This window comes from Chelonia mydas, chromosome 15, assembly GCF_015237465.2.
Source record: "Chelonia mydas isolate rCheMyd1 chromosome 15, rCheMyd1.pri.v2, whole genome shotgun sequence".
Lineage (NCBI taxonomy): Eukaryota > Metazoa > Chordata > Testudines > Cheloniidae > Chelonia > Chelonia mydas.
The window spans coordinates 24,225,368-24,246,384 of record NC_057856.1 but is presented as its reverse complement, the minus strand read 5'-3'; the positions used below and the strand labels follow the sequence as shown (position 1 = coordinate 24,246,384).

The following is a 21,017-nucleotide window of genomic DNA, read 5'->3' as shown; positions in this document are numbered from 1 at the left end:
GTGGCTCTTGGCCTTTGCGCAGCCCTGCTATGGCGTGGATGCACCTTGGAGAGCGCTAGAGAAAAATTAACTCTGGCACAGCATAAAACCCAACGGGTACAAAAGGAGGGCTGCAAATGACTCATCAGAAATGCTGCTCCTGAACCAGCAAGACGGGTCTCATACTTGGAAACCTAAAAAAGAGAGAGAGAGTTGTGCAAAGACTCACAAGTGAATCTGGAAGAGGCTTTGAGGATGTTAATTCAGCTAAAAAATAATAGTAACATACAGGTTAGACAGAAGGGCGGGGGTCAACTATCAGGAATCGGGCATGGTGTTTTTTTGGGAAGCTCTGCAGGAAAGGGCTTTTCCACCGACGCCAAAGGGCTTGGCATCAAACCCTAGCGCCCTTAATTATTTAGAAAAACTGGACGTGCACAAGTCCCTGGGGCCGGATGCGTTGCATCCGAGAGTGCTAAAGGAACTGGCGGATGTGATTGCAGAGCCATTGGCCATTATCTTTGAAAACTCATGGCGATTGGGGGAAGTCCCGGAAGATTGGAAAAAGGCTACTGTAGTGCCCATCTTTAAAAAAGGGAAGAAGGAGGATCCTGGGAACTACAGGCCTGTCAGCCTCACCTCTGTCCCCGGAAAAATCATGGAGCAGGTCCTCAAGGAATCAATTCTGAAGCACTTAGACGAGACGAAAGTGATCAGGAACAGTCAGCATGGATTCACCAAGGGAAAGTCATGCCTGACTAATCTAATTGCCTTCTATGATGAGATAACTGGTTCTGTGGATGAAGGGAAAGCAGTGGACATGTTATTCCTCGATTTTAGCAAAGCTTTTGACACGGTCTCCCACAGTATTCTTGTCAGCAAGCTAAAGAAGTATGGGCTGGATGGATGCACTACAAGGTGGGTAGAAAATTGGCTAGATTGTCGGGCTCAACGGGTAGTGATCAATGGCTCCATGTCTAGTTGGCAGCAGGTATCTAGCGGAGTGCCCCAAGGGTCGGTTTTGTTCAATATCTTCATTAATGATCTGGAGGATGGTGTGGATTGCACCCTCAGCAAGTTTGCGGATGACACTAACTGGGAGGAGTGGTAGATATGCTGGAGGGTAGGGATAGGATACAGAGGGACCTAGACAAATTGGAGGATTGGGCCAAAAGAAATCTGATGAGGTTCAACAAGGACAAGTGCAGAGTCCTGCACTTAGGATGGAAGAATCCAATGCACCGCTACAGACTAGGGACCGAATGGCTAGGCAGCAGTTCTGCAGAGAAGGACCTAGGGGTGACAGTGGACGAGAAGCTGGATATGAGTCAACAGTGTGCCCTTGTTGCCAAGAAGGCCAAGGGCATTTTGGGGTGTATAAGTAGGGGCATTGCCAGAAGATCGAGGGACGTGATCGTTCCCCTCTATTCGACATTGGTGAGGCCTCATCTGGAGTACTTTGTCAAGTTTTGGGCCCCACACTACAAGAAGGATGTGGAGAAATTGGAGAGAGTCCAGCGAAGGGCAACAAAAATGATTAGCGGACTGGAACACATGAACTTATGAGGAGAGGCTGAGGGAACTGGGATTGTTTAGTCTACGGAAGAGAAGAATGAGGGGGGATTTGATAGCTGCTTTTAACTACCTGAAAGGTGGATCCAAAGAGGATGGATCTAGACTATTCTCAGTGATAGCAGATGAGAGGACAAGGAGTAATGGTCTCAAGTTGCAGTGGGGGAAGTTTAGGTTGGATATTAGGAAAAACTTTTTCACTAGGAGGGTGGTGAAACACTGGAATGCGTTACCTAGGGAGGTGGTAGAATCCTCTTCCTTAGAAGTTTTTAAGGTCAGGCTTGACAAAGCCCTGGCTGGGATGATTTAGTTGGGATTGGTCCTGCTCTGGGCAGGGGGTTGGACTAGATGGCCTCCTGAGGTCCCTTCCAACTCTGTTATTCTATGATTCTATGTCCTGTCCATCCACCTAATTTCTCAGCTGATCTTTCAATCCTGACCAAATACAAAGCACCATCAATACAATAAAAACAGCAATCCCCAACTACCCCTATCCTTTGACCCACCCCACTGCCCCAAAGCCAGAGGAAATCTACATTATGCCTTGCAGTTTGATCTCAAGACCCAATAACCAAGGCATCTGAAGGACAAAAGGTGGGTTCGATATTCCCTTTTTGGAATATGCCCCACTCCTGGTCCCCTCCTGTTTAAACCAGGAGACCATTGGCTCAAGTGTCTCCACTGATCTCCCTCCATGAATGCTGCCAGAGCTGTGAAGTGGTTCCCCAACAAGAAGAGGTAAGCCGCTTAAAGCTTTCCACGTCAGGACCAACATGTTCAACTCCTCTTGGGAACTAATCAGCAACCCGTGTCTTGATGAACTACTTTCCCCTGGGGCTTACAGTGCACTTCTAGTTCTTCATTCAACTAGAACCCCTTCCAAACAGAGCTGTGTCCAAGCAGCAAAGGTCCAATCCAGATCAGAACTTTCCCAGGGTCGAGGAGTGTCAGGATCCAGGGTTTGGTTCAAGGAATGAAATGCATGCACTATTCTCATAATAGAAAAGATGCCCTTTACAGGCCCCAAAACTACAAAATCCAGGAATTCAAAACAAAAGATCCCCAGATTATCAAACAGAAAACAAAAAACCCCAATTTCCATCAGGGAAAGGATTTGGGTAAAATCTCTAGAAATTTTGACAGGTATTTTGGCAGCCCACAAAAAAGTTTCCCGAGTGGTCAAATCTGTTCTAATTGATTTAAGACAGAAGATTTGATGGCAAATCAAGAAATGAATGATTGCCAGTAAGTGGAGGCTCATTAAAAGCAGCTCCTTAAAAGCAAAACCACCACCCCTGCAAATCTAATTATAGCTGAAATACAGTGAAGAATTACAGTCTCTCTACTCTCTGTGGGCGTAATACTGTACAATGATCAAAGGTGCAGGCCCACCAATTAGAGCAAACGGACTAGGGGTTACTTCTCCTCTGTGCTCTCGGAGATTACAAAGATGATCTCAGTCGGTTTAGCCAATAACAGCGTCTCTTGGAATTTGTGGAAAATGGCAAAGCAAAAGCAGCCAGAATCAAGAGACGGCTCTTAAAGGTCTGCCACAGAAACCAGGCCGGGACTGTGACCTTTACAATCAGAAAATCAGGAGGAGTCTTGACGGCGACACGCCAACCCTCCGCTAGCCTGCAACTTCCCTCTTCTGCTAAACTGAAAATCCCAGGGCAGGGTCTTCGAGGCAACACCCAGCCCTGTCATTAGGGACAGCGTAAGCTTCCCTCTCCTCCTAAGGCCAATCAGTTCCTAAATGAAGGCAGCACCTCTTTCTCTTCCCCAGCGACAATGGTACGGTAATAACAATACTTAATCTGCAGGGCATATGGCAGCAAGCACAGATCCCTCCTGTTTGATCAAGTTGCATGAGGTATGAACTAAAATAGCTTTGGCTGGGTCTGGTTTTTTCAGTCTTCTGTGAATCTAATCAGTCTCTGGCACGGTTGCCCTTACTCAGAGGTAGTTATCATTTAAATGTTCATGTTTAATCCAGGCACGTGCTAGTTCCTGGGCAGAAATCACCAGTGATTAGCCTACACACACCAGAACATGGCAACTTAAAACAGAAAGAAACAGGGTTTCCAGCTCAGGAAATCTACTTCTAACACATATTCTAAGAAAAAGAGGCTGAGAAACAGCAGATAAAATTCAGTTGGGGGAACTGTTCTTGAACATGATAAACCTACCTGGCAGATTTGGCAAATAGGCCAAGTCTTGGGCTCCCCTACGGTGCTGCAAGGCTACAGGCCACTGCTGGCTCCACCTTTGCCAGTAGGTGTCAGCGTTACACTTCTGAAAAGCATTCTGGAGATGGCTTAGAAAATATTTACAAAGAAAGAAAATCCCAGAAAATTTTTGGAGCGCGGGAGGGTGTGTGAGTGTGTGTGTGTGTGTTTCAAGATCCCTGGTACCACGGCCAGGAATAACTGCATGGCGATTATTCTTCCTTGTCATGACAGAGAAGGCTAGTGGGAGAAGTGAAAGAGATTGAACACACTTGAATAAAGCCGGGGAGGGGCAGCTGGACAAAGCAGCTCGCTGGTGCATTGGATTTCAGGAAAGCAAAGCTCCTGGGCTGCTAAAGACTTTGCTTCATCAGAACCCCTCCTGCCAGCCAAGCCCTGCGAGAGCCTTCAGGGCCATTTCTGGAACGACCAAGGAAGCGCTGTTGCTGCTGCTTTTTTTTTTTTTTTTTGCGCACAGGCTTTGTGTACAAATGTGTTTAATTGTCTCTAAGACCTCCCAAGGACAGAGGGAAAATGCATTGAGACATTAGGGCTTCGTACAACTGCTCTACTGTTTGCTCAAGGAAGATCTGGCTAATATCTTTTGTTTTCTCTCTCTCTCATGTTCTTTAAAAGTCAGTGGCTCAGATACCCAGACGGACCAAATGTTCTCAAAGTATTACAGAGAGGAACTTTTCTGCTCTCTCTTTTCCCCCCGCACCTCTCAAATATTTTCTCTTGCACTGAATCCTAAAAGGCCAGATGTACCGAACTTTCTTAAGGAGAGGGAAGGCCACGGTCAATATCTGTAACTGATTGCACACCAAGCAACAGAACCACCCGCAAAGAAAAGGGAGAAGGAGGTTTATCTGTCAGCAGCTACTTTTGCCGCCTTTGTAACTAATCTGAGCCTTTGCAGAGGATTTATAAAATCAGTGTTCGGGGGAGAGACCGAGACAAACAATAAAAGCCTTTTCTTTCCAGGACGACGGCCTGGTTTTGAACGGTGCTAAGTACCTGTAGCTCCTTTAACTTCAATCTGTGGGTATCCAGCAGCTCTGGAAAAGCCAGGCTGCAGAGCTGTCTGCTAGGACGACACAGTCCTCACAGCTACTGTGAATTATACCCTGGAGGAGTTGGGGGAATCTCCATTCCAAGGTAAAATGACAATCTTGTTTTGCTTTCCCAGAGTCACTGACTTAAGATCAACTTTCCACTAGAAAACAAGCCAAACTCCCCAGCTGTGCTTCACTGGTGACCTGGCTTGCACAGGCCTGGAAGCCCTGCACCCTTGGTAAAGCCAGGTGGCTCCAGGAGTACTAAGGCTCTAACTAAGTGGAGCCTGTTGCTCTCAATAGGCTAAATCCCCCTTCACTGCAAACTGACCGGGGGATGGACACTGCCAGCATGTCGAGGTTGCCAGACCAAAGGTCCCTTGGGAGCCTTCTGGAGGAAGGGCTTTTCTTTAAAAGGAACTGTAATGAATACAGTGTTGGTGCAAAGTGCCAGCTTCTTTCCTGAGACAAGTGCATGGAGGCAGCCCCGCCTGAGAAGGGGCACCACCCCTGCAGATGCGGGAGGCACCTGGTGCATAGCGCTGCATTGTAGTCAATTTGGGCCACTCTGCCAGGTGAAGCAGGCAGAAAGGCCAGCAGGACCAGGCAGCGTGCAAAGAAATCTCCCTGGCCACTCTTACGGCTCCTATTCCAATTTCTCTCCCAGGCCTCAGCGAAGGGGGCATGGTCGCAAAGCTGATGCATCTGGCTGATTCCCCAGCTGCCAGGACAGCCCCTTGGAGCGTAGGGAACCAGGCATGAGATGAGAGCAGGCTTCAGGTCCCTATCAGCAGAGAATGTAAAGATGTCTTAAAGCTACCTTTGACCCATTCTGCCCTCCCCCACATCCTTCCATCTGCTTCTCTGCAAAGCAGCTTGGGGAGACCAAGGGATCTGGCCCAGGAGTTTAAAGCTGACAGCGTCCTTTGAACTCTAACTTTATCATTATGCCACCATTGTCCTGGCAGGTCTGCCTTTAAAGGAACCAGCCTCCCAGTGGCAAGCGCCAGAATCTTATTGCTCTCAGCCCTTACGGCGGGCCAGACTCCACTCAACTCCCAAAACATAAAACAAGGGAATCCTCTGTGGTTTTAAATCACTCCAGATGTTCCAGCTGCACCAATGAAAAGGCAGCTTTGGGGCCATTCATTTCACCTGGCATCACAGCTGCTTCTTAGCCCTCCGGGCTCCCCTCCCTTCCCCTCTCCCTGCTCCAGCCCTTTTGATACCTCTGTAGGGAAATCAACTGAAAACAGGTGTCTAGGACTAATTACACCGCACTATTTAAAAACAAAACCAAATTGTCCTGATTCCACTTACGAGGGGGATGGAGAGGCATCTGTTCATCAAAACCTCAACTCTATTCATAGCAAAAAGGGGCATTTGGGATGGCCTTGCAATAAAGAGACTAAAGAGCTTGGTTCTGTGCCAGCTACAGCGCAGCCTGCTGAGAGTGCACGTAAGCACGAGCGTGTGCATGGGCGTGCGTGATTGTGTGCGTGTGAAACGAGAGGAGTCTCTTCAGTTCTTTTATTGCACTCATTATTCCCTTCCTGTGCCGTTTCTGCCGAACTTGGGAGGAACATCAGCAACTTGTTTTCCCTCTAGGAGCATGGAAATAGACCCAGTTTTTCATTCAGAATGACAGCCCAATTATACCGCCTCCTTAATTCATAAATTCCAGGGCACACGCACATCAGGAGAGCTGGCTCATCTCTCGGGCGGGTGGGGATTAGCAGTCATCAGCAAGCATTACAGAGCTTCCTGACGCACGGGAAGTAACAACCGGTAACAAGGAGACACAAGAGAACTGCTTTGCTTTAGGCATTGAAAAACCTTTATAAAAATCACAGGCTGCCACTGTACTTTTGTCATGTTAATCTCTTAATGGGGTTATGGTAATCTGTGTGGGAACAATAAGCCTGGGATGTGCTGGTGGAGTCTTCTACCAGGCAGACTTCTACTCTGCTACATAGACAAGGAAGGATGGTCCAGTGGTTAGAGCACTAGCCTAAGATTTAGAAGACCTGGGTTCAATTCCCTGCTCCGCCACAGACATACTGTGTGACCTTGGGCAACTCACTTAGCCTCCCAGCGCTCATCTGTAACATGAATAGCAGCCATCTCTGCAGGGAGGATATGTACATTGAAAACAGTCATGTGTACAGATACTACAGTAACAAGGGCCTTACGGTGAGACCTAGGGCTTCCCTAGAATAGTGGTACACGCTTACCCAAGGCCCAGCAGTAGAATTTGATGGCAACCAGATATGGTCTCTTCTCCCATCCCCTCAATTGACTGCAGGAAGGGAGCTGCCCAGAGCCCTCTGTTACATCTGCCTGAGCCCAGGCACACGGAGCAGAGTAACACTCAGTGCAATACAGCAGGGGCTGCAGGTTAGGTCACAAAACAGCAGGGGGCGTTGTTCCCAAGTCTGCCACTGATGCAGGGCTGCCCTATCGCGTCGACACACAAAGCTTTGGGTTGGTTTTCCAGCTACAACGAGAAATCTCAGTATTGCAGCTTTATTTTGGGGGACACACACACACAGACACACACCAGGCGAAGAGGGAGAACAGGGCAACTGGTGCACACACTGATTACAGAACTACCAAGCGTGCCAGGCTCCACCACGAGTCGGGAACAACAAACAGCAACATATAACGCAATATAGGCAGAACGGATGGAGTTTTATATGGTCGGGGCACTGCAGAGAAGCAAATCCCTTCCTGAGACTCAGGGTGGAAATATCCAAGCGCTGAATTCGGCATGCGCAGATTCAGAACCAGAGCACAATCGCATTTTTTCTTAACATTTCCCACCACTGCACTCCCCGCAGCACTATTCCCCCCCGTGGTAATGCTGCTGGAGATCTCGTTGGGAGGAAAAATAGTCTTGTGATTACAATGCACAGGATTGAGGACCTGGGATCAATTGCCAGCTCTGTCACCCACTTCTTGCTTGGCCCTGGGCATGTCGCTTAGTTTCTCTGTGCCTCATTTCCCCGTCTATATAACGGAGATAAAAATACTTCTTTACCTCACCCCTTGTCTGTCTTCTCTATTCAGGTTGTAAGCACCAGGTGGGTCGGGATCGGCGCTTACCAGGTGCGCGCACAGCACAGCACAGCACAATGGATCCCTGGGTCTTGGTTTGGGCCTCTTGGTGCTAATGCAGTACAAACAACAGGGCTGATGGGCCGGCGAGCTGTCCGGGGGAAGTCTAGGCGAGACGCTGGTTAAAGCGCTAGCAGTTGCCTTGCCTTATGTACAGTAGCTGCTGCAATTGCTGCCCTCAGTGGAACTGTGCAATGCCACCCCTCGGCGGACGGTAGTGGACACGCGGAACAGACGGGCCGCCATTACAGGGACATACCACTCCATCAGTGCCGGGCCACCCTACCTGTTTCTTTTTCAGCTTGGAGATCTGCTGCTCCACCATGGTGATCTCCCGATCCACTCGGTCCATGTTCTGGATCAGCTCCTCCTTCGAAAGCCTGGAGGGTAACAGATCCAGCTCCGAGTCAGGGTGGGCGGGGCTGACCGGAGACACGGGTTCCAGCTTGCCTGTCAGGCTTCGCTCCTGTGGAGAGTAAGAACAATCTGATCAGCGATTTCAGCACCTTTCCCTCACGTGCCCTCATCACGTGTTGCAGATGCGTACTTCCCCGGTCGCTTTCCAGCCCTTTAACACGGACGCTTCAAAGAACCTGCTACACTAAGCAAGGCTGGCCGCATCACCCGGACACTCTACAAACTCCCCGGCTCCCCACAGAACAGCAAGTTAAACTCCAGAGAATGAGAAGGTGGCCTTCATCTTTATGGTCACCCATGGTACTGGTCCAAGAAAGGCCACTCACTTTGGGACCATCCGCTCCTGCAGCAGTCACACCCCGCAGAAACCATAAAACCATCAACTTCCCAGGTCAAACTCCTGATGGCAGGGGACAGAGCTTTACTGATAACTGGTTCCAGACTACCATAAAACTTAACACGACAATAGCCCCAACAACTAAATTGAGGAAGAGAGAGTAACACAGGCACGCACTTTGTTCTAAAAATTCCAGAAGCCTCCGAGAGAGAGAGAGAGAGAGAGAGAGAGAGAGAGAGAGAGAGAGAGAGAAATCTAGTCCACTTGGGGGATGGGGGTGGGGGGATTTCATGCTCTTGTTAATTTGGGGAGGAGCTCAGATACTAGGGTGGTGGGTGCCAGATAAATAAGAAAAAAAGACAGCTGTATGAGAGCCTGGGTTAGATAAAATAGGCAGAACTAATAACAAATGTCTGTCTACAGGCTCTAAAGCAAACAGTGCTGGAGGAAGTGCTCTGCAAAAAAGAAACTTCATGGAACAATGCAACCTAACAGAGCTTCAAAGAATAGCTCTCATTAGGATGGCGTTTGCTGGGGGGGAAGGGGGAGGGACGACACCACTCTAGGGGAAAAGATCAAAATGTTCAGCACTTTTGATTTTTCCCAAGCAAAGTAACGGTTTAGCTACTACTAATTAGCCAATATCTCCTGACAGTCTTAGAACAATAATCCTGCTGCTGTGCCATGCCTTTCACCCCAAAGATCTCGAAGCGTACTTACTGATATACAAACTTGGCAAAGGGTTCCGTTCACCCACCACTGAAATGAAGCCACCTCTGGGCTGAAGCACTGCAGCTGATTAACATCGCATGGCAATGTGAGAAGTAGTTTAGAACTGGACATGAACACCAGCTCATCCCAACGCAAGTAGAGTTCGGCAAAGAGGATTCCACCTTGCCCTTAACTAACATCTGCTTGCACACAACCTCCTCTTTCACATGCATCAGAGCCCAGAAACCTTGAGCGCCTTGCTGCACCTCTAGCAAGGACTTGAATATCAAGGCCTGAAACAGCCTGGGGAATTTCAAGAGGCAAGAGACAGATTCATCCAACCTGGCAGGACACTGAAGTTAACGCTCGTGCCTTTATAAAGAGCATCAATAGGATCTGTAACTACACATCAGGCTCTCAATTTTGTGTCTTATTTCCTATCACCACGTGCGGCACTGCTTCCATGCTGACTCAGAGCATCCCCATAGTTCCTTACCATCTCCTGTCCCAGTGTTGACCCAGCCCTGACCCTGTTTTGCTGTGAGATCCGACAGGATCCCAGTACGACAGCCTATTCTGGCCTAATGCATTCCACTCATATTTGTAAGCTACAAGACATCGTAATTAAGTTTTATCTGTTCAGTTATTTTGCGATGGGATGGGGTTTCTTTTCCCCCAGGATGGAAACAGGGGAGGTAAAAATGATGGTTTAGTTTGTAACCTTAAACCACAAACTGCTCAATAATCACCCTGCAGCTGCTCTGAGAAAAATATGAAAAAAAAAAAAAAGCGAACAAGCAACGAAGTTCACACAACTTTGCACCTTTATTACAGCAGCCTTACAACTGGAGACAAGTCTGCCATTGTTCTCCAGCACCAACTGGTGCTTTTCATTCCTTCCAGAAGGGCTCCCTTTCTCTCTGACTCCCGGGCTGTGGATGACTGCCAGGCTAACTTCCCGCCTGGACCAGCAACAGGTGGGCTATTCATTAACTTACCACTTGTACTTCGGGGCTGTTTCCTCCTTTGGGAGGCACGGGACGACGTGATCTCAGACCGCAGCTAGCTGGGGCCAACGATACGACACAAGAACGTTCTGCTGCGTTGGTTAAAGCGGCAGGCGTCCGCACAGTTAAGCGCTATGAATTGCTCTGGCCCGGACATCATTACCCATGATGAAACCTTCTGGGATTGACGTGTGCGTAAAAAAAAAGATACCACCTAATGACACTCGAGCGCATCTTAATTAATTAATTGCTGCTTACTGGAATGTGCAGCTGCAGCATGTAACCTCCACCCCTGCTTTTTGAACTCCCAAAGCAGCCTTAGAAGTGGAGTGTGCATCACAATGCCACATCTTAAGCCTTGCTCCCCACTCAAGCCGGCCCTGGACAGCTTTGGTACTGTTCAAGGGATTTTCACCACGCTGCAAATGAAGCTTCATGCTGCTTCCAGTCAAGTTTCACTCAATTATAAGCAGGTTTCACTGTGCTAGCCTCCCAGAAAGCACAGTCTGTTGACTCCTCGATAGGCATTCAGTGCCGCAGTCAAAGGGAATCATCATTTTCTTTTGCTCAGCCAGAGCAGAGGAGGACTGAAAGGGGAAGAAGTTGCAGCAAAGGATGGAGAGGAAGAGATTTCTGCCCAGGCCCCATTCCAGCCACTGGAAAGAACTAAGATAGGACAGTCAACGCTCTTCGTGAGTGCCTTCTTCTCCTGGCATTCTTGCCTGCCAGTGGCTGTCCCAGAACTTCTGACCCCAGGGCCACAAGGGCTAATGAATAATGTTCTTACTTTTCTTTGCTCCCCCCGTTATACAACTCTGCTAAGAGACAAGGAGTTTGTGGATAAAAAGAGATGTACAATTCCAAGACTGGACTCACAGAAACCAAACACCCAGGAGGGTCTCTCTTCAAATGGCTTTATTCCAGTAAGACTGTTTGGTAGCTTTAGAGGCACGTGGGCTCATCAATCCCGCTCCTGCTTCTGCCACCGTGAAGATAAAGCATAGTAGCAATCTGGATATTAATATCCTTTCCCCCACCACATTCCTTACTATCACAGGATGGGTTTTTTCCATTTCTTAGCATAAGAAGATACCACAAAGGCAGCTGAAGAAGTTGACTCCAAACGTCCCTCCAAAAACCAAGCTACAAGAGCATTGAACACATACTGAGAAGGCAAAACAGTGGGTTTCTGTCTTGCTAGATTTACACTGGGATAAGATGGTGCAAGTGCTCAGTTACCTGACAACCACAAGTGGAGAGCTGAGGCCTGGCCTTCCTCATGGGCAACTGCTAAGCCTTCCCTGTGCTCTCAATTTTCAAAGCCAGAGGAAGCAGAAGATAGATTTTTAAGCATGCAATGCATGGTTTGCTCAAGCCTATGGGACATCAGGAGTGGGAAGAAAATTGTGTGGTGATGGTGTGTGGGTGAGTGAATCAGCAGAAGTCATTTCAGTCCACAATTTCAGAGAGCGAGAGAGAGAATCGAACTCTAAGTACAAAACAACCAAGTGAAACTGGCCCACATTTGGCAATATGCAAAACTTAAGGCACTTTAAAAGATTAAAGCCCTTTTTGTAAAACCTTTGGAGACTCTGTTTCTGCTCTCCAGTCATATTTTCAGCCTACGGATGCTGGAAGAGAAGCGATGGTATAGTGGAGCAGAAAGAATGGCAGAGCGCTAGCTTACATAAAAGTACCGTCATCTCGCACTATGTCAGCAGTGCTCAGAGGCTCTTTCAAAACGGGTAATTGCCATTTTCACAGACACAGGTATCTAGACAGAGAGAGACAGACAAGGACGCGGGAGAAAGGGAACGAATGCAGAAGTCTCTTGGGAAACTCACACCTGATAATGAGGTTCGGAGAGCAGCACTCTCGTTTTTAAAAAAGAAACCCTTATTCCTAAGCGCAAAACCCAGGTGCACGTGAAAAGATGGTGACACAGCTGCCTGCCACAGTCAGCTTGCAAAGGCTGGACTTTCAAAGCAGGTTAAGTAACAGCAAGCGGTGGGCACTTGAATCCCCGAGGTGTACTCCAACCTCCTCCATTAGCGCTCTTCCTGGGAAAGGAGGCCTGATTGCCTCCCGGGGTGAAGAGCGCTGAGCATGAGTGTTCGCAGATTATGAATTTAAAATACTCTTGTGCTTGACTCAGTCAAGTAACGAGGGCCTAGGGCTCTTTTGATGCAGCAGCTATTGCTGGGAGCAATCCTGTGCTGTCAGAGGCCTGGACTGGGTGACCTAATCGGTCTGTTCCCTCTCCAATTTCCATGGCAGAATACATAAGGAGATGCTCAGTGAAGCTTACAACAGCACGCCTTACACACAGTGATTGCTGTCACCAGAACATCCAGTTTTTCTACTGTTGGTTCTTTGTCACTGTGAGAATCTGCTTGTTCTTTTGCACAAGTGCTGATATCTTGGCATCAAACGTGTCATAAGCATGTCTAAAAACGGCTGTTTGGAATGCTCTAAAGAGACAGGGGCCATGTAAGTAATTCAGCCTGACCTCATACGGGTTCAACATTAAATGTTCATGACCGAGAGAGACCTTGTGGCAAAAACCTCAAAGGGAAACGGCACACTGTGGGGACACGACAACCCAGTGCAATGCATCTCCTGAAGATTACCAGGGAAGAGAAGAAAGCAGGGTAGCAAAAGCCAAAAAGGAGGACAGGATGGGCACATATAACAACATATCCTTTGAAGATCCATGCCAGTGGGCCTCTCAGCTACCCACAGAATCGTTGGAAAGGAAAAAAAGATTGGGAATCTCCCATTCACATTATGACTGGGACTGCCTTTTCCTTGCTCCAATGTTATTCCCCCCCCCCCCCCGCCCCCCCGCGACATGGCAGCTCAAAGCATCCAGCCAAGAGGGGGATGCTCCAGCTCCCAGCAAGCCAGACACGGCTGGATTGTGCTTGCTAGCTGCAGAGAGAAATCCCATCCTGAGGGAGCATCCTGGACCAGAAAGTCAAATATTTGTGAACTGCATCCTTAAAATAGGAACCCATTGCAGCCAACACAGGAGCCCAACTCACTGCTAGGGAAGGTGGTTTTGTTTTTGTAAATGGTAGCAGTGGTCTGCTTCCTAACACTGAAGAAGCCACTTAAAGCAGGCTCTATATAATGATGTTGACGCCTGGGATCCTATCACATCCAGGTTTTAAATTAACATAGTGTGAAACGTAAAATTCTTCCTATTAACGGGTAGTCACGGCCTTCAAAACCAGCATGCAGCCCAGAGAGTTAGAATCAATCTGCTGGAGGGAAGAAAACAATTACTTCATTACTCAAGTCGATACTTTCTCAGTAATTATACTGTTTCCATGTGATTTGTTTTTATACACAGCTAACAGCTACTGTAGTCCCTGTTTATCCCTGGTGTTATTATTATGCGATTTGTATGATAACAAGGGGAACAAGGGTGGGGGCGGAGGGCCAGGATTAATGTAAAGCCTCCCTTGGTAATAACAGCTGCTGCCATAAAATAAAACAATTAACACTAGAGACACACTCCATCTGAGAGGAGAACCTGTCCTAGATTTTTATTCTCTATGTGGTTGTCCCAAGCATAGGTCCCACCAATAAAAATCACAGCTCTTCACTGGAGGTCCCACGAATAAAATCAAAGCTCTGTATATTATGAGTGCCACCTTTAACTTCTGGGATGCAACTGATAGCGTCTCTTATTTTAAACTGCAAAGACTGGGGAAGAATATGTAAAGCCGCCATGGCCCACTGTTTCTAAAACAACTGCAGATTCAGGGCTTGATTCAACTTTCACGGACTTTAATTGGAGTCTGCAGTGGGCCCAATCCAGCTATCACACGGCGGTTTAAAAGATGCACGTGGGCAAGCGGTCAAAGCACAAGATCAGGAATTCTTGAATGCCGACTCCACCTCCAACAAGGACTGCCCTCTGCAGCCTTGGGGCTTGTCTACACTTACCGTGCTGCAGTGACGCAGCTGCAAGGGAAGACGCTACTACGCTTCTCCCGTCGGCATACAGTTAATCCACCTCCACAAGCGGCAGTAACCGAGTCGATGGGAGAAGCTCTTCCGTCGACACAGAGCTGTCTGCACCGGGGAGTTAGGTTGGGATAACTGCGTCGCTCAGGAGTGTGGCTTTTCCACACCCCGGAGCGACGTATCTGTAGTGACATACGTTTGTAGTGTAGACACTTCACCTTCCCTCACAGTAATTAAACCGATCAACCTCACTGGGCGGGCTGAACAGTCAATGCCTGAAGAAGAACGGCGCTGTTAGTGGTGTGCATCAGAAGCAGTAATACGAAATAGACGGGAGGTGGGGTTGGAGAGTGGAGAATCAGCGAGGCAGAGGGAAGAGAGTGTTCAAAACAGCTGGTGCGGCTGAAGAGAAATAAAGAAGAGGAGGAAGGGGCTGGGGTGGGGCATGGAGGATGTGGGGGAAGGACAGATCAATAATATGCTGCTTTTTTTTTTTTTTTAAATCCTTCCATGGAGGGCAAATCACCTGCCGGTGCAAAGTAAGTATTGCTCCTGCCTTCAGACACATATCTGCATTTAGCACTTTGAAAGGTAAGAGATAAATGACAGAGGTTTTAGAATAAAGAAAAGGAGTAATAAAGAAAGCTCATGCTCAAATAAATTGGTTAGTCTCTAAGGTGCCACAAGTACTCCTTTTCTTTTTGCGAATACAGACTAACACAGCTGTTACTCTGAAACAGGTTTTAGAATGAAGGCATGGTGGGAGACGCACAATGGAGCCCTTGTTCACACCTGGACTCACCCAGACCTCAGGGCGAGTTGTGACTGGCTTGAACCTGGGTTTCCTTGACAATGAATCAGCCACCTTTCCAAAGCCCCAGGGGACACCACATCATAACTTTGGAACCTTCACTTTCAGCTGGTCAAATAAAGCTATGCTGTCTGAAAAAGAGGGGGCAAAGTCTAGTGGTTACGGATATGGAATTGGGAGACAGGTCTCTTTGTTTTTAACCTTCTCTCTACCACTGCCTCAGTATGTGTGTTCCGGCAAGTCATGATGGCTCTCTGCCTCAGTTTACCCATCTATAAAATAAGTAGTCTACCAACAGTCTCTTCATTTCAGGAGCATGAGCAACTTCAACATCAAATGTCTGTAAATTACTTGGTTAACCCAGTTTAGTGAAGGACGTGACAATTAGGAAACTAAGGGATTGTCCAACTGCAGTTTGATTGACTGAGTTATTAAACACAGAGTTTTGTTAGAACTCTGAGCTTCTACCCCCAATTCCTTCTGCTTGCACATCCCAGGCACACCCACAGGGTGAAAGAGAACAGTTACAACAGACAGCTGGATGACAACTGCTGCAGACCCACAGTGGGCAAAATTCAATTCAGACCTAAAAATGAAGGAAGCCCTTGCGTCTAGGTAGACAGTTGAGGAGTATGAATGCCTGAGATTTTATCTGGGGATATAATTCTGTCATCTGAATCTTTCTTATCTCTACATACCCATCAAATGCATCTTAAATCTGCAAACGAATTAAATTCCCAGTATGCAGTTAGCGAGAGTCTGTGCCACAAGGCAGAGTCACTATTTGCTCTCTAGCCATCTGCAAGAACCTGTGGTGTGGAGAGCATTGTGCGATTCTGTAAAGCTAGAGTAAGTGCTAAACCCAAGGGCTATTAAGGGCTGTGATTCCTATGGAAGTGGGAGAAGGGGAAGGTGTCTGGGAAGTATCTTCTCCAGTTTCGGACTAGAGATGGCAGAGCAGGTCAGGGAATCCAGGCCTCCCGATTCCCAATCTAGTGGGCATTTCCCCCTGGATTGCACTTCAAAAACAAGCTTATAAAAATGTTAAAACCAAAAGAGGTCAAATGTATATTTAAATATAGTTAAAAGTCCAAAGGGAACCAGGCTTAACCCTAGAGCATCTGCAATCCAAACATTACAGCCTTGTGCTAATGCAGCCGATGAGAGTCAAAATGAATAGAAACAAGCATGAAACTGACTAGCTGGTCATATCTTCCCAGTGGCAGGAAAGGCAGAAAGAGGTAAAAGAGCGTAACCGTGAAAAGCAGATCAGGTTATTAAACTTCTTTTGTTTTTTTATCATCTGGCATTTTACTGACCCTTTCTGTAGCCCAATCTGTTTAAGGGAAATGTAATTTTTAAACCCTTAGGGTTTTCCATTGACAGAATCTTTGCAGTAAAACTAAAGGCGGCGTTAGCTTTTCTGGACTGATCCAAGTGCAGGCAGTGCTGTAAACTGTGCTTGATTCCTGGTCGCAGTTAATTTAATGCTTGCCAAAAGTAACATCTTGAGAACACAGCAGCACTCGTTCAGAATTCCTGCAGCCTGACACCAGGCAAACCGCTCTGACTTGGGACCACCAAACGACACTCCCTTTGGTCTCAGGACTGCCTTCTAGCGATGGGCAGAAGTAGTTCCTACTACACCACAGTAACTACACCCATAACATAGTAGGAAAGGGGTGGGTGAAAAAGGCATCTGCAGAACGGTACAGTAACTGTAAAACGGTGCCTTAATAATACACCCCCACAGCCCACCAAAAAAGGAGTCGAGTAGCAAGTACACTAACATTCGCAAGCAAAACTAATCAGAATATTTAAGTAATTCAAAGCTGTGGGATCTAAGGATTACCTGTGTTTTCCTCAGTTCCCACACACAACAGCATGTGAAGACAGCAGCAGAAGAGTAAAAAAAAAAAATCATACTCATAGGATTTTAAATAGTAAATATTCTCACGGGAGTTAATGAAGCAGGAGACTCAGCAGCTGTATAAGAGAGAGCATTGATTGTTTTTTTTTTTTTAAATATGTAAACTTTTTGAGAGGACCCATGCAATTCCATTCCCTGTATCCGGGTGATTTCCATGCAGCCAGAGCACAAAATATCCCAAAAATTTTTTAGCTTGCACAAAACTAGGTCAAGAAACTTCCCCAATGTTTCAACCAGCTTGAAGCAATTTAACTGCAAAATAAGTAACAAATGCTGACTGTCCCTCCCCCCTCTCCACCAACAGATTTATGAGGTTGGTAAACCCTTCCCGTTCGTGTTCTGGTTAAATGCACGAACTGAAGCGCAGTATCTGGTCTTGCAAAACTTGTTTGCGTTCAAAGAAGCCATTCCACGTTATTACACTTAACAGATGCCGCCTCCGGGCTCGCTAAGATTCCAGAAGAATACAGAAGCAGCAATGAACAATGCATACATGCTTCAAAGCAGCTCAGAACAATGACCAAATCCTGAAAGACTTACATAAAACTCCCATTGCACTCGTAGGTCTTATACTAACCAATGGATGTTCTGCCTCTCTCATTATCTCTTTGCATTTCCCGCTAGTAGATAATCATTGTATTGATGTCGCACATTCCCCCAGTGAGATCATACGAATTATGAATACTCAGCTACCGAACTATTTATTATAGGAGGGCTAGTAGCGGGCACCTATTAAGGGTTGTCTGAGCCTTTGCATTTTAAAGACGCTGTTTTCAGCTGCTCTTAACTTTGCCAAAATTTTAACCATTTGGGCTGAAATTTTCCATGCTGGGGGTCTACCTCAGGTTGATTTTTCATTTTATTTTATTTTTGTAAGTTTCAGCCAAAACAGTTCAGCCATTCCCAAAAACGAGGTTAGGGAAATATATGTTGGTTTGCAATGTTTTTTTTTTTTTTTTAAAAAAATATATATATTCTGGCAACTTTTTCCATAAGAAGCTTTAGCACCTCCGTGCTTTGGAGCAGGGACTTGAAATTTGGCAGGGTGGCCCTTGGGTCAGGCATGTGTCTTTTGCTGTTCCTGTGAAAACTGGTCCAAATTTGGCTGAGATTGAAAAATCTGTTCTCACATGTGCAATAGTCACTTCTTTGAATTCAGCAGCTAACAGCTCTGAGGATTCCGTCCTCACGGAACATACTTTATCCCCTCATAGCTCCTACATGTGACCGGATTGCACAGACTCCATTCTCCACCAGAATGACTGAGCAGGCTCCATCCCAGGGCTATAGGGGCTCCGAAAGACTTTCCCTATAATTGCTGCTCCAGGTTGGGTCTGGGTCCAGACACCTGAACTGAGAACAGGGAGGAGTCTGACAGAGACACGGTGGGGGAGGTAATATCTTTTACTGGACCAACTTCCGTTGGCGACAGAGACAAGTTTTCAAGGAGCCTAGTCTCTCCTGTGCTCTCACTGAAACCCCAGTCCTTGGGCCCAGGCAACCTGCAGGAGAAAGCCACGGGACTCGAATGCAGTCCCAACATTAATGGACACTTTTAGACCTTAATATCTCTGTGCCTCGGCTCCTCATCTGTAAAATGGGGATACCACCACCCTGTCCCCTGTCACCTCATCTGTGTGCTGTGGAGATAAATTATGCACTCAGATACTACAGTGATGAGTGCCGTAGAAAAGCTCATGAGGAAATTAAGAATTCTGCATTCAGATCGGGGTCTGAATAGTGTACAGTAAATGAGACCTAGGGTCACACACTGAACAAAGAGGATAAAACAAAATATTGAATAGTTGTTCATTCATTGAGCTCTGCCCATCCTGTGCACTAAATGAGGCACGGGTCCTGTGGAAAAAATGGTATGTATGTGTTATTAAAGACTATCGTGATGCTTATGCACAAGGAGGCTGAATTAAGATTGCACAGACAACCTTAATTCGGTCATTTCCTATCTTTTCAGTGCTTGACTTTGCAACCTTAACATTCGTTCAATGTAGATTTTGGTGTGTGAGAGCGTCCTTTCACCTGCCCTGAAGGCACACAAAAGCAAAAATAAATATAAGTGAGCTCCCTTTTTCTGGTCACGTACAAATTCAACCCTAAATGCGACACCATCTGCTTCACAGAGCAAGAATTGCTTGGGTAACAAGCTGGGCTTCTGTTAGCCTCATAAGGAATTCAGTTACAGTACCACTGACATAATCACACCCTGCATGAATGAATTCAAGGTGATGGCAAAAAAAAAAAAAAAAAAAAAAAAAAAAAAAAAAAAAAAGAGAGAGAGACACCATTCCCTTCCTTCTATTTTTAGCACATAAACAAACCAGCTTCTACTTTTTCCTCAGCATTTGCATGTCTAGCTTCCTCTCTTCTATGGCTGACATCTTTAGACGTTGAACAGTTTGCTAAGTCTCTCTCTCCATACACACACTTACTTCACTCCCATGAAGCCCCCCCCACACACACACACACACTTCACTCCCATAAAGCTACATCTGAGGTTTATGTTTCCTTGATTGCAAACACTTGCCACCGCTACAAAGTAAAGCCCAGAGTACAAAGGAAAAAATAAGATCCTAGGTAAAACAGACCTCGAAACGCACACATTGCTCTTTTGGTTTATTGGATGGAAAGAGAGACCGGAGGTGCATTTTCAGATGTGGGAAAGAATAAGAGTATGACAAAATCCTGCATTTGGAGGCTCAAAAATAGAACTTGGGGGAGTAAATTCTGTTTAGGTTTACAAAGGCCAATTTGAGCATGCACAAGTAGGATCTGGAGGCCCCACTGTTTCAAACCCATGTTTGAAATTCTGTCCCACAAAGTGACTTCCTGCACTAGATAGAAACTAGCCCTCACAGAGAGGGATTGCTCAGCAATGACTGAAATGCAACCATCTCTTGGGTGGAAGAGAATACCTGCCAGCAAAGCTACAAAAGAGCTGTTTGTCTGCTGTCTTTTAAAAGAATCAAACAGTGAAGAATAAGAACTTCTCCAACTGAAATCACAGGGTGAATTTAGGGAGGCAAAATTTAACTATCCAATTTGGAATTTGGCCAGGGCAGCTCAGTTAACATCCCACCACTTCCCAAAAGAATGATTGAGATCTTTAACGGCCACAGCTGTAGCTCTCTAGAGAGACCAACATGTGACAGCTGACACAGCAGAGAAATCCACACCACAGTACTCTTCATTATTTCCTACAGTGGGGGACCCCTTGATGCAGATTCCTACTGGTTCCAACTGGGGCTTACTGGAGAACTGGCATCAGCTGTTCTGTTGGATCGTAACTGCTAGCTCACTTATCTTCCCTTGGCATATTTGTGTTTATAGTAAATATACTTTTATTTAAAGAAAAGTCACATGCAAATTTTAAACAGGATTTTATTATCAATAGAAGAAAAACTCTTTTGCGGCCATCAATATAACCCACCTTTACCTTCAAGGCTAAGGACCCACCAATGCTTATGAATTCATAAGGTATCATATGCCACTTGGAAGCTCTGATCAATATTATTTCTGATATATTTCCTACTACCACCACCCTTCCCGCTCCATAAATACATTCATTCTACAATCAAGTCTGTTACCCATAAAGTTACCTGTTTATCAGCTGCCTCTAAGAAATGCCATGAGTAACTGGAAGATTACATGAAAGTTAGTCTTTACTGAGCAGCTATGGAAAAAAAACAGCCAGAAGAAAGCAAACCAGAGACCTCATTCTGCAACTCTCTTCCTCACTCACTCACATAATCCCTACTCACCATCAACAGCATGATCATGGCTCAAAACCACAACCGCTTTCACTGGAACTTGAAAACCTCCACAGCACTCTCAGAACTACCTAAACATTGGCAATATGCTTC

The 21,017-nt window shown here is 46.4% G+C and overlaps 1 protein-coding gene across 47 annotated transcripts in view; it reads right to left on the bottom strand.

Moving 5' to 3' along the window:
• Positions 1-21,017, bottom strand: part of NCOR2 (nuclear receptor corepressor 2) — a 397,818-nt gene that overhangs the window by 206,250 nt on the left and 170,551 nt on the right. For all 47 annotated transcript variants that reach the window (XM_037879169.2, XM_037879168.2, XM_037879164.2 and 44 more), the window contains one exon: positions 8,238-8,417. In XM_037879169.2, coding sequence (XP_037735097.1) covers positions 8,238-8,417 — 180 coding nt within the window. The remainder of the gene's footprint in view (positions 1-8,237; positions 8,418-21,017) is intronic.